The sequence below is a fragment of the Alnus glutinosa genome, chromosome 4 (assembly GCF_958979055.1).
Source record: "Alnus glutinosa chromosome 4, dhAlnGlut1.1, whole genome shotgun sequence".
NCBI classification, from domain to species: Eukaryota; Viridiplantae; Streptophyta; class Magnoliopsida; order Fagales; family Betulaceae; genus Alnus; species Alnus glutinosa.
Window position 1 is genome coordinate 20,785,660 of NC_084889.1, and position 12,899 is coordinate 20,798,558.

The following is a 12,899-nucleotide window of genomic DNA, read 5'->3' on the forward strand; positions in this document are numbered from 1 at the left end:
TTTAGGTCATATATGATTACTTTTCCTCCTATCAGACCATAAAAAAGGAAAAAAAGGTTATTGGAAAAGTAGTTTTAGTCAAGCAAGTACGTCACTGATGCAGAATTTCATAGAAAATTTTGTATCTCTGTAAAATTTAATAATTTTCTTAAAAAAGTTTGGAACTTTTTTAAGAAATGCAATTGATGAATTGATTTGATTCTTGAACGTAACTTTATTCCTTTGGTACCTAATCTACATGGTTGATTGTTTTCATGGTTCAAATTTTGTATGCTGGGCAATGCATGGTAAACCTTATTAGACATTTAGTTGTATCATGTATGCCACTTAACTTTTCTTTTTGGGGGGCTTTTGTGAAATAGTTGTTTCCTTAATAACATATTTGGAACGATCGAAGTAGTTTTTAAATAAAATTGTGTTTTGAAATCAAGACCATACCTGGAATCTTGTTTTCGAAACTAAATCTCGGAATTTTTTGTCACCACAGCATTTTCAAACAAGTTATTGACACTGCAATTTTTTCACCCCCTCCCGCTCTTTCTTTTGATAAGTAAATTATTGGAATGACATCAATGCGAAACCGCACAAGTGGTAAATGTACACAACTACTTATCAACATTTAACTCAAATTTCTTGTCTGGGAATCTTTTATATATCTAAAGGTTTAAAAAAAAGTGTGAAGTTAAGGAGTCATTGGCACACTGCAGTTGAGTAGTGTTATTAAAAAAAGGTACTTATAGCTACTTATAAAAAAATTGGGTACTTGTAGCTTTGGAGAGACAATGTTAGTGAAACCTCTCTTCACTGTTGTTCTTATTAGTGGAAAGGGACTGTAATCTGTCATTTCTAAGATCGGACAATTAAGGAAGAAATCGATTGGGGAGCCCTTTAAGTGAACTTTAGGAGATTATTATGTCCTACCATTTATCTACCTGTCCCATCTGTTGACGTACCAACTTGTTGGACACTATAGAAGTTCAAGTCAGAAAGGTTATTAAGGTCATAAATTGTCTTAATGTAAAGTATGCAAATGATGCTATTGATTTTTAAATATCATGGTTGCTACAGTCTCTTGAAAAGTAAAATCAGGCTGTAGATAATATTATAAATGGCACCCACCATAATAACCAAGAGAAAATCTATTGTCATTCAAACTAGTTACTTGCTCTGTAGAACTGTGGACAGATGAAGGTAAAAGATTACTATACTTTTCTCAGGGGTTACTATTGCCACCTTTTGGTTAAGAGTAATATTTTTCAACCCTATCCTTATTCTGCTGGTCAAGACAGGTGGCTTTTTAAACATGCATTCTTTGGATAGTATTATCCTTTCGATTCATATAAATGATATGCATCCATGAGTGGGACATGTAGGGAACTTATTCCAGACTTTTACGAGCCACTTGCAGAGTGTTTTTTAACATAATTTTATATATACTATGTTTCTAAAGGCATGGGTTCCTTCTGCATCTCTCTCTCTCTCTCTCTCTCTCTCTCTCTCCCTCTCTCTCTCTCTATATATATGTGTGTGTGTATATTCTAGAATTGCTATCAAGGTTTTTCTTTCTAAGCTCTTGCTTAGCATCTATTCTTCAGGAAAGTCCCTACAGCTATATTGTTTTAATTCTCCAAGCCTTCTAATTCACGAGAGCCCATAATCTTGAGATGTGACTGTCCTACTTCAAGTTGTAGTGATTCTCAAAGCAAAATAGATACCTGTTAGATCTACAAATGCTTATATGAGAATTTCATTTTGTTTTATGGGGACCAAGAAGAGATGATGATTTGGCCTGAAAACTGTAAACCTAAATATGGGTTGTGACCCTAGTTTTTTCAGCGAAGTTGTTTCCTTGTTATGCTTACAAATGTCTGTCAATATGCCCGCACACACAAATACACAAATGCATACATATGTATACACACGCACAAATTACTTTGTTTGATAAATATTGTGCGATCATATTTGCTTCAGTCAATCTTCATGATTTACTCTTTTAATTGTGTTTAAGTTTGTTAATCTGCTATTTTTTTCGTAACATTGGTATGCTTAATCAGATTAATCAGTTAGAGAAGGACAGGGATGTTATTGCTCAGGCACAAGCAATTGCAACACTAGAGGCGTTGCCACAACTTTCATTTTCTGTTGTTAATGCTCTGAATAGTTTCCTCACCGACTCCAAGGTTTTAGTTGCTCTCTGACATGTACTTGGGTTTTTAATAATGCTATCTGAGGTGTACTTGGTTTTAATGATGTATTCAGGAAACTGGTTATCTGAACTTTTTTTCTTTGGTCTCAAGGCCTTCTGGAGACTTCGAATTGAGGCTGCTTTTGCATTAGCTAATTCGGCATCTGAGGTATTTAATTATTATTCACCTTATTCAACATAGATGCTGATAAGTTATATTATTTATATAGAAATGTAATCAACCAAACTATTTGTATAAGTGATTTTCTGTGGGACATGGTTCTTGAATTTGAATATTTTATTTTGATTACTGTTAGTTCTGATATGTGGATTCTTATTTGTGTACAATAAATTGTTAGTTCTGGTTCTCTATTGTTACAAAGAATGGTTTTCTCAAGCTTGTTCCATTTACTTGTTGAACCAGATATTTTATTTGCTGATAAATCCTGGAAAGTGGTAAGCTTTGTATGATGGTTCTAGTTCTTATGAAGAGTCATCTTTACTTTCTAGTGCTGCTCTAACTTCAGATTTCTTTATCTTATAATGAACTTAGACAATGAGTAGCATGAAGGATTAACTTGTAAAATAGATAGTTGTGAGGTTCATAGATTCATATGTATGTGTATGTGTACATACATTCATACATACATATCTATTTATCTATCATATATGTGTGTGTGTGTATGACAAAATTCAAAACGTTTTCCGTTAAACTTACGATGCCTATCTTATATTTGAAATTGTTTGGGTATTTAAAAGAAATTTGCACTGCTTCTTTCACTTTGTAGCCTTGCTTGCATGTTCAAAAGGCCATTCCCTTGTCCACTAATTTGTATGTTTACTTTGACACAAATATCAATTCCTGATTTTAACTTGTGGCGTTTTCTGTCATTGACCACCAGGAAACTGATTGGGCTGGTTTAACTCATTTGGTGAAATTTTATAAAAGTAGGAGATTTGATGCAAACATTGGACTGCCCAAGTATGGTTACTAATGAATATGGTTTATTTTGTTGAGCTGATTTTGGTAATGTGAATTTGAAAGATTTTATATTTTGCTAATCTTGACAGGCCAAATGACTTTCATGATTTTCCTGAATACTTTGTTCTTGAGGTAATGCATTGAGGTAGGATATGTAATAAGTTGTAAGTGATGATATGTGCTTGTTTTATGTAATTTAGCACTAATATTTTACATTTTACAAACATTGCAAATTTGGTTTCAAGAACTTGTCATCTTTTCATCTTTTAGTTACAGAGTAACCTTTTTCCCCCCTTGTATGCACATTTAATGTAGAAATTTGTTCTTTTTTTATCTTGAAAACTTTGTTTATGCATTATATTTCGTTACTTACGGCTTGAAATAGGGAAAAGTTAAATATTTGTTATAAATCAATCTTTTTGTTTATTATGTAATTGGCCATTTGGGAAACTAGTTGTTTGGTCCATATGGTTACACGTACTAAAAAACTGGCTCCACAAATTGTTGTGCTCTACTGAGGGCAGTATCCTACGTAAGCATCTACAGATTTATTAAATGCAAAGTTCATTGCGAGTAACTGCCAGATTAGATGTATACACATTTTAGCATTACTAAAATTCATTAGTTACATCCAACCAATTTGCCTCATAATGAACTAGTTAATTTCATATGCTTGATTTATAATAATTTTAACATTTTTGGGTACAGCTATTTTTCTTGAAAGTTAAATATTTTTTGTTATACCTCATAATTATCTGATCTATGCAATCATCTATCAGTAGGCAGGGTGCCTGCAGTAGCTAGAAAGAGTCCATGGGCGTATACAATTTTTATGATTAATGTTGTTTTATAGTTCGACTTTTTCTTCAAATGCTGAAACCAATTAGGGCTGTCTATTTCCCTCTTCTGATTATTGTTGGTTATTTCTAGTTGCTTTCTTTTTGTAATGTTAGTTTTGCAATGCTCTTTTTTTAATTACCTATCCGCTTGATGTAAACTACAACATTTGGAATTGTTTAAGATGATAAGAAAATTCAAGCTGTCACTTTTAGAGGTGAAGGGAGCATGCAAGAACCTAAATTCTACCTACCGAAACCTTGTGCTTAAACTGGAAACTGGGGACTATAATATCATGGGATAGAATGGATGCTCCTTAATTAGGTTTCTAATCCCAAGACTGGTATCGACTATTGCAAAGGAGAGTTAAGGGAGATGTTCTGTAAAGACTCTACACATTCACCTCATCCTTTTCATTAATTGAAACCACCCCCACCCCGCTGGTTTATGCACCCTGTAAATTTGGTATTTATTGTTGCTGTAGAGTGGGACACTGATATTACGCACTTGCCACTTACTATGCTACAAAATCTTTGGGATTCTATAACAACTACCAAACTTTCTTTTTTTTTTTCCAGGTATTATTTCAGGAATACTACAAAATTTTCTTGGGTTAAATAACAGTTAGCAAAATCCACATCCATTCCATTTTTTTTTCTGGTATTATTTCAGGCCATCCCACATGCTGTAGCTATGGTCAGAGCTGCAGACAAGAAAAGTCCAAGAGAAGCTGTCGAGTTTGTTTTACAACTTTTGAAGGTACTTATTCTCTGGGAAACTACTTGTAAAACATGATATGCGCCATTTGTGCGATAAAACAATCACAAAGAATATATTTTCTGTAAGCCTTGTGTTCGTCTTGCTATATCTGGAATATTTAGAAGCAGGCATTTTTCAGTGAACAATGAAATGTTCCTGGCAGTCAACAGTTGCAAGGGATGATCAGAAATAATAAGAAGCACACATTTTTCACTCTTTCAAGCTTCTTCAAGTCGGAAAACTTGGATTTTATAACTGGTTTGTAGGGCAAGAAATCCCAATTGGACTAGTTTTTACTTAAAATAAGCCCCATTCTTTATCTGTAAAAAAGTTTCAAGGTTAATGTTGTTAGAATCCCGCACATTTAGGTTCCATAGACAGATTAGAAATTGTATAAAATAAGGAATTGGTATTTTGTTAGAACTGTAGCCTTATGATGCTCTTGCTTGTCCCATTCCAGAGGTTCTATCCCATGAACTTGAGAATTGATTTCTCCGTTTTCTGTGGTGGAATTTTACATGTTAACTATTTCGTCTCTGCTTGTCTTTTATGAAGTTTTCCTTTCGAGGTCTTTTTTTTGGGCTTCATTGAGTCGTTGACCACCTTAATTACATATCAAGTTCTCGTAACACAGCATTAGATATCCTTATTTATTTTTAGATAATTTTAACACTTCCCAACGATGCCTCTTACCTTTCCGTCCCTTTTTCTTCCATATTCCCCACCACCTCCAATCACTGACCACTGCTTTCAGTTATCACAACCTTGTTACATGCCTCTACAGCACACTCTTGCTCACTTTGACATCACCTGATCCTGCACCACACTCTTGCTCACTTTGACATCACCTGATCCTGCACCCTCACCCTTATAGGTGCTCCTACTACTATTTGTTTGATGATCACACTGCTCTTCGCCAGCATTTCTTTTTCATATTTTTATCCCCTTCAATTTTCACTATGCTCCATGGTTTACCTGATTTTATATTTTTGCCTTTTGTCTGCTTCATTGTCTGATAGTATAATGACAACAATGGAAATCCTTACTCTGATGTATTCTGGCTTGCTGCACTGGTCCAGGCAGCCGGTGAACTCGAATTTGGGCAACAGGTTTGTGAATCTTGTTATTCTCCTCGTTCTTGCATGTTGGTTCTGTTCTTCATGCTTACATGTTGGTTCCTTTTTTTTTTCCCCACTTTGGTTCTTATTGCAGTTGCACTGTCTCTGTTTTCAAGACCTAATATAAAATTATTCTGGGTGAACTTCTATTTACTAGTAATTATCATCATCATTGTCATCTCTCTCTCTTAATATTTGGATTTCATCCCCCTTTATAATACTTTGAACTTTGTTGCTAATTGTAAGCTAAAGTGAATAGACTGACCGTCATCTTTCAGTATTTTAGAGGGTTGGTGCTAGTCTGCAGTATCTTATCAAACTGATACTGTGCTGAAATTTGTTATGTTTGTTTCTCGCCTTCCAAAAGATCAGTAATTTTGCGAAAACACTTTTCAATTCTCCATTGAGGCCTGTTTGTAACTTCAGAAGTAGACGACACATTGTGGATACCCAGAAGTGTTTGAGACCTAGCTTGTTAGAAATTTGAGCATCCAGAAGTTTTGGCCTAAAATGGCTTGTTAAAAATTTTCCAGTTTTTTTTTCTTTTCTAAATATTTTTTTTCGATCAAGATTGTGAAAATGGATTGAAGAATACATTTTATAGTTTTTGCAGTCAAATGCACTGCTTTTACAAATTTATTTTTGTCATCATGAAAGGTTTACCTGAACTTCCTCATGTTGATCAGCAAGGAAATGGGTTCATGTTTCTCTTTACTTCCAAATTCATTAATTTTCTTAAGTTTCTTCAACTTCAATGCTTTTGGCTGGATCATCTTGTGTTGAATCTGTGACAAAGTATACTTTTGGTATACTTTCGGTATACTTTCCACGCTTACTCACCATCTCTGAATAATTGTTTATATTGTGTTTTTGGGTGTTGAACTGAGAATTTTTATGCTTGAGAGTTTGAATCTTTTTCTTTTCTCTTATAGTGATTCACTTTGCTATCCTGTCAGTTGCATGAGGTCTGCATGGTCAAATAGTTTGTAATACTTGGTGCTTGGGTCTCATAAACAAACAGATGCATCCGATCAATTAAACAGTTTATGATGATCCAAGAGCTGTCTTATGTGCTGTTCATGTTACTGTCACACAAAGTGCTGTGTCAGAGCAGTTTCTAATAATTTTCTTTGGGATATTTTATAATAAAACACTTCTTATTTTCTATAACTTCAATGTTTTCATTCTTTTACACTTCATCAAATTACCAAATTTTTCCTGGTTTTAGAATGAGATGTTGCAGCTATTTCCTTGATGTATTTAGATTTTTGAATGAAACAAGGCTTTTATATATTTCTTGTTTTTGCTTGGCTTGCCTGAAATTTTTGTTACAACTGCTGAATTGACAAGAATTTGATGTTATTCCTTTCTATTTTTCTTATTAATTATACGAATGTATATGTTATATACATCTGTAATCTAACTTTTGATCTCTTCTACTGTGTGCAGTTCTGAGAACTTACCTATTCTTCTTTAATTCATTGCAGAGTATTCTATTTTTAACTTCTCTTCTCAAGCGCATCGACCGACTTTTGCAATTTGACAGGTGCAATTAACTTCTTTCATATCTGATACAGTCGGCTATAGCAAGTAATGCTTGTTATTGATTTCATGTACCTGGAAATTACCTATATCAGGCTGATGCCTAGCCACAATGGGATCTTAACAGTGAGCTGTATCCGGACCTTGACACAGATTGCTTTAAAGCTTTCTGAATTCATACCTCTTGTAAGTGTTTTCTTGTACCTATCTTACTGATTTTCAGAGTTCTTGGCCTTCATATGTACTTTATGGGAGTGGCTGCAGGATCGTGTCGTTGAACTTATAAGACCTTTTCGAGATTTCAAGACAATTTGGCAAGTTCGAATTGAAGCAAGCAGGGCGCTTCTTGATCTAGAGGTCCACTGCAAAGGCATTGACGCCGCCTTATCATTGTTTATCAAATATATAGAGGAAGAGCCATCTTTAAGAGGTCTTCACTACTGTCTGCAGTGCAAAATCATTTTTTTTATTATTATTTTTTTATTTTTTTAATGTTTGGATTGCCTAGGAAGGAATATTTTTCCTTCTAGGGTACTTTTATTCTCTAAAGCCTTGAGTTTTTTTCTTATTTTGGGTGTTGCAAAGGGAAAGGAGGAGATGGGAGTGGTTTCATATGATATGTTAGTTTACTTATTAATTATTCACTATTGCAGGGCAGATGAAATTGGGTGTACACACTATGCGGCTGTGTCAGATAAGTTGTGGATCTAATTCTAATGACAACATAAAGAGCCACGTTCTTGAGTCTTTACTTCGTCTACTTGACGGCCATATTGCGTTCAACAATGTCTTTCTTCGCCACCACCTATTCTGCATTATACAAATCCTTGCAGGAAGGTAGGCATGCCTTTTCCTTTGTTCGTTAAAAAGAGAAAAAGAAATTTTTTTTCCTTTTCATTTGTCTAAATTTCTTTTTCTATGGTTTCAATTGTTTCAACTTTCAATAATGGTTAGTTTTGTTTGCATAAATTGCCATGAATTAATCTATTATATTTTCATATTTTTACTGAAAAGGAACACAAAAATGTACGTCTTGTGTGATGTTCTGGCAGTTCTGTTGGTTTTCTATGGTGTTTGTATATTTGAAATTGCTTTTTGCTTTCTACATTTATTTGAGGATAGCATTGTTGTGTCTTTTAGGTATCTTCTTTTTGATTTTTTAATTTTTTTCCAAATTGATTTTGGGTTGTGTATGAGCTCTTATTTTCAGGCCTCCAACTCTCTACGGAGTACCCAGAGAAACTAGAACGTTGCTTATGGGTGATGCAGAAACTTGCATTGAACAGAAGAACATTTTTTCTAATCTAGTTCCTGAAGTTAAACCTCCAGAACTACCTTCTGATATCCCTAACCCTCTAGAAACACATTCTAACACCCCACATCCTTCTGAACCACCTCCTGACATCCCGAACACTTCACATGATGGTTTGGCCATTCCACATGCTTCCAAGGAAGCAGATACTGTTTCTAACAGTCATGAACGGAAGATGCCATCTATTAAGATCAGGGTTAAGCAATCTGCTGCCACCAGTAGAACTGAGGAGGCTGATAACCAAACTGTTGAAAAATCTCATGTTGAGCAGCATGAAACTGACGTTGGGGCTAGCAGTTCTGTTTCTGTGGATGCACCCCAAAGGAATTTTGCCGAGGCTGTGAGCATTAGCAACCAAAATCTTGAGGAAGTCAACTCATGTCATGATCATGGGTCCCGAATGACTGCCAGCATTGGTAGTGCAAAACCTGCAAGTGATGGTGATGAAATTGGAAAAGAACTCCAGTGCACTGCTGATTCGAGCAAAGTTTCCGTACAACCTCAGGCTGATATTTCATTACCATCTAGCTTCATTCACGATAACAGTGTAGATGCTGAAGCTCACAAATACGCATCTCTTCAATCTCTTTCAGTTGGTAGGCATGGTGTTGATGGTGGTTCACTTGGCATGACTGATTCTTCTCTTCATGGGAAAGAGAAGGAGAAGAAGAAAGACAAGGTAAAGAAAAGGAAGCGGGAAGAAAATAAAGGACGCCGAGATAATCCCGAGTATTTGGAAAAGAAGCGTTTGAAGAAGGAGAAAAAGCAAAAAGAAAAGGAGATGGTGAAGTTGCTGAGTAAGGAGACAAATGCATCTTCAGTAGATCTGAGTAAGAAAGAGGAACCTAAAATTAAGTTGGTATCTGGGCAATTGAATCCAAATGAACCCAGGGGATCCGATAGCATGACCAGGAAGGTTGATGTCAAGCCTGAGGCATCAGAAGGCACTTCTGCTGCTCCTAAAATCCGCATCAAAATAAAAAATCGTACACTTAACAAGTCATAGAACTTGTATTTTGTGCTTTTGTTTATATAGATTCTTCACCTCCGGCAATGTCTACAAGTAGAGCGTTAATGTGAGGGACTGCTTGTATTGACACAAAAATTGTTGTTCAATCAGATGCATTTTTGTTTTGTCGTTTGTTCTTCAAATTAATCATTTCATTTACATCTTTTGTTATGATAGTTTCTGAACTATGAGCTCCCCAAGTTCATTTTTTGGTGTCACGTAAAAGATACTCTTGGAAGAAATCGAACATAAAAATCACTTTGTTGACATTAATTTTGCGGAACTTACTATTTATCAAGTTTTTGATAGCACCAAGAGTCAAATATGTTGTGAGAAAATGGTCATTTACTAATTGTGGGCAATATTTGTCAATAGATTGAAAATTTACACTATAGAGTAAGGTCGTTCAAACAAATCTTAGGTGAACCGTGTTTTCGTGCCTAATTTCTCAAGCACGTAACTAATAAATTAGAGTAGTTTGAGGAACCCTAAACTTTAAAAAACGATTGCTAGAGTTGACAATTAACTTCTGTGATTCTTTACTCAACAAGCAAAAGATAACTAAAGATAATTACTGAGATTAACGTAACCAAAGAAAACTATAGAGATTAGTGTTTGATAAGCATATGTTAGACCCATAGTTTTATGTAATATAATATTTTCTATTGTTTTTGGTGTTTTAAGCATTTTCGGGTGTCTAAGGAAAAATACAAGCAAATCAATATCTTTTAAGCTTCAAAAGCAAATTCAACATTCTGTAGGGCAAATGGCATCACGCGCATCTGAAAAAGGCTTAAACGCATTCCTGATGGCAGAACAGACAGTAAGGCAAAAACTAGAAAATGAGTTAGTCTTACGACTTCTTCTTGAATTAGATTTACGACTTCTACTTGGATTAGATGTTCTGAAAGGCACAAATTCATGTAGGATTTCACTTGTACTTTATAAATACACCTCATCCTCGTCCAAATCAAGAGGAAGACATTACATAGTAGAATTAAATAGCAAATTAGTGCTTAGGATTTAGATAAGAGTGCAGAAAAGTTCCAGTAGCTTCTTGGACTGGATTCTCTCCAACAAAGATGATTTCCAGTAACTACAAGAGCGGCAAACTCATCCATAAGGGTATTGATGTAACTCTTTTCAAGTAATGATGGTATAATCATGTTTTTCTTTTGAAATTTTATGCACATGAATGATAGTTGTTTAACCTTGAAATTATGTTTTAATGTTTATATTCAATTTTGATAAAACTCTAATTTTGTCTTAGAAAGTTGTTCATCTTTATTGAACTCACCATTCGTATTTGTCATGATTATATGAATGATGGTTTTACAATAGTTTTAATGGACACAAATCAATAGAGCTTGATAAGTCATGCCTAGGAAAGATGAATTGTTCTACATCCTAGTTTAGTTTAATTTAAGTAGTCAATTCATGCATTGTCGAATAATGAGTTATATTTATCCATTGATTGTGTGCATGCTAATTAAGCGATTTTATAGTTCATACATAGGGAAGACAAATCGTACTGCATCTTAGTAGTTAGGTGGTTGATTTGTGCCTATCGAAGATGGGTTATTCTAATTTCTAATTAAAAATGTTTTCCTAACGATATAGTTGGGTGCGTGATAAACACCCACAAGTCATATCATTTAAGTAGGTGAAATTCTCATATTAACTACGGTTTACCATCATTATGAGGTTAGTAGTGAAGTCAATTCCCTATATCTTTTTCATCTTATCTTACTTTTACTTTTACATTTTTATTTAGTTTCAATTGCAAAAATAAATAAATAATCAAACATCTTTCATAAATTAAATTAGAATTAATCTTGATAACTTAACAACCAAAACCTATAGTCCTTGAGGTTCGACACCCTCACATAGACCTATCCTACAAAGATCGTACTATTGCAAGTGATAATTTTTATTATTGATATATATATATATATATATATATATATATATATACACACTCAAATCCACAATCAATTTTTGGCGCTGTTGCCGAGGACTGTTACGGTTGCGTAGTTATGTTTTTGGAATTGAGTCTAATTTGATTCGCAGTTTAGGGCATTTTACGTATAGATTTTTCATATTCTGTTCTAGTTTTTCTATTTCAGGTTCACTACTGTCAGTAAGGGCTCAAGTGCAACCTCTCAGATTAGTAGTACTGAAGTTACTGCATTGCAAAGAGGGCAGCATCTGAACCTTCTTTATGATTTTTTTTACTTTCTGTTCTTTTGGTTTTTTATTAGCGAATGCTTGTTCACCGATCACTTTCATTAATGTTGTGCAAATTTTAATACTCGCAAGCGCACGAATCGTTTGCAATATAGTGTATGTGCAAGTGCGAGGTCGAATCCACAGGGAATTGCGTTGCGAAAATTAATTTCTATTTAAACTAATTTTATCTTAACCTAGTTCCAATTTTTTGGTATTTTGATGGAAAATAATTAGCTAAAATAAAATAGAAGAAAAACAATTAATAAAAAATACTAATGTTTTAGAATCCACCTCGTCGAATAAAAGCACATATTTTCACGTTTATTCATACATCCTATGCATGTTATAATTTTCATAAAATTACCTATTTAAAAATTCAATGAATCCATCATTTCCACAAATCACAATGAATATCCAATTTAATTCAAACCATCTAATGTATCTGTTTGATTAACAAATCGCAATGGATATCCAAATTAAATCAAAAGATTCAATGTATCCGTTGGATGAAACACATTTGACTATCCAACGTTTACACATACATTAATCGAAATAATCAATCAAAAGAGCTTTAATCGTTTAATTGAATTGAAATGAACATACATTCGGAACATGAAAAATATGAAATCTAATCAATGGAGAGGCTTCATCTTCAACCTTAGTTGAAGAGTTAGCCTCTCATAACTAAAAACAAAATACTAACTTTTATTGAGAACATAAAAATAAAAGACTTACAAAGAATAAAAGCCAAATAATCCAGTTGCCGCTATGTACAATGTTAGGATATGTTCTAAGTAGTGCCTATCATGGGTTTTTATACCAAAGCATTAGGTTAAACCCCATATTTTCAAAATGGCACATCTACCCATCAAAACCCTACTAAAAGAAAAGAATGCTAGGGTTTGAAACCATATTTTTAAAAATGG

At 34.1% G+C, this 12,899-nt stretch overlaps 1 protein-coding gene across 4 annotated transcripts in view; it reads left to right on the forward strand.

The window, feature by feature from the left end:
* Window positions 1-9,887, forward strand: part of LOC133865625 (transcription initiation factor TFIID subunit 2) — a 66,038-nt gene extending 56,151 nt beyond the window's left edge. For all 4 annotated transcript variants that reach the window (XM_062302039.1, XM_062302040.1, XM_062302041.1 and 1 more), the window contains 11 exons: window positions 2,055-2,180; window positions 2,298-2,354; window positions 3,088-3,167; window positions 3,257-3,299; window positions 4,677-4,763; window positions 5,783-5,872; window positions 7,369-7,427; window positions 7,519-7,609; window positions 7,688-7,853; window positions 8,077-8,260; window positions 8,634-9,887. In XM_062302039.1, the coding sequence (XP_062158023.1) occupies window positions 2,055-2,180; window positions 2,298-2,354; window positions 3,088-3,167; window positions 3,257-3,299; window positions 4,677-4,763; window positions 5,783-5,872; window positions 7,369-7,427; window positions 7,519-7,609; window positions 7,688-7,853; window positions 8,077-8,260; window positions 8,634-9,741 (2,091 nt within the window). In that variant the 3' untranslated portion in view covers window positions 9,742-9,887. The remainder of the gene's footprint in view (window positions 1-2,054; window positions 2,181-2,297; window positions 2,355-3,087; window positions 3,168-3,256; window positions 3,300-4,676; window positions 4,764-5,782; window positions 5,873-7,368; window positions 7,428-7,518; window positions 7,610-7,687; window positions 7,854-8,076; window positions 8,261-8,633) is intronic.
* The last annotated feature ends 3,012 nt before the right edge of the window (window positions 9,888-12,899 follow it).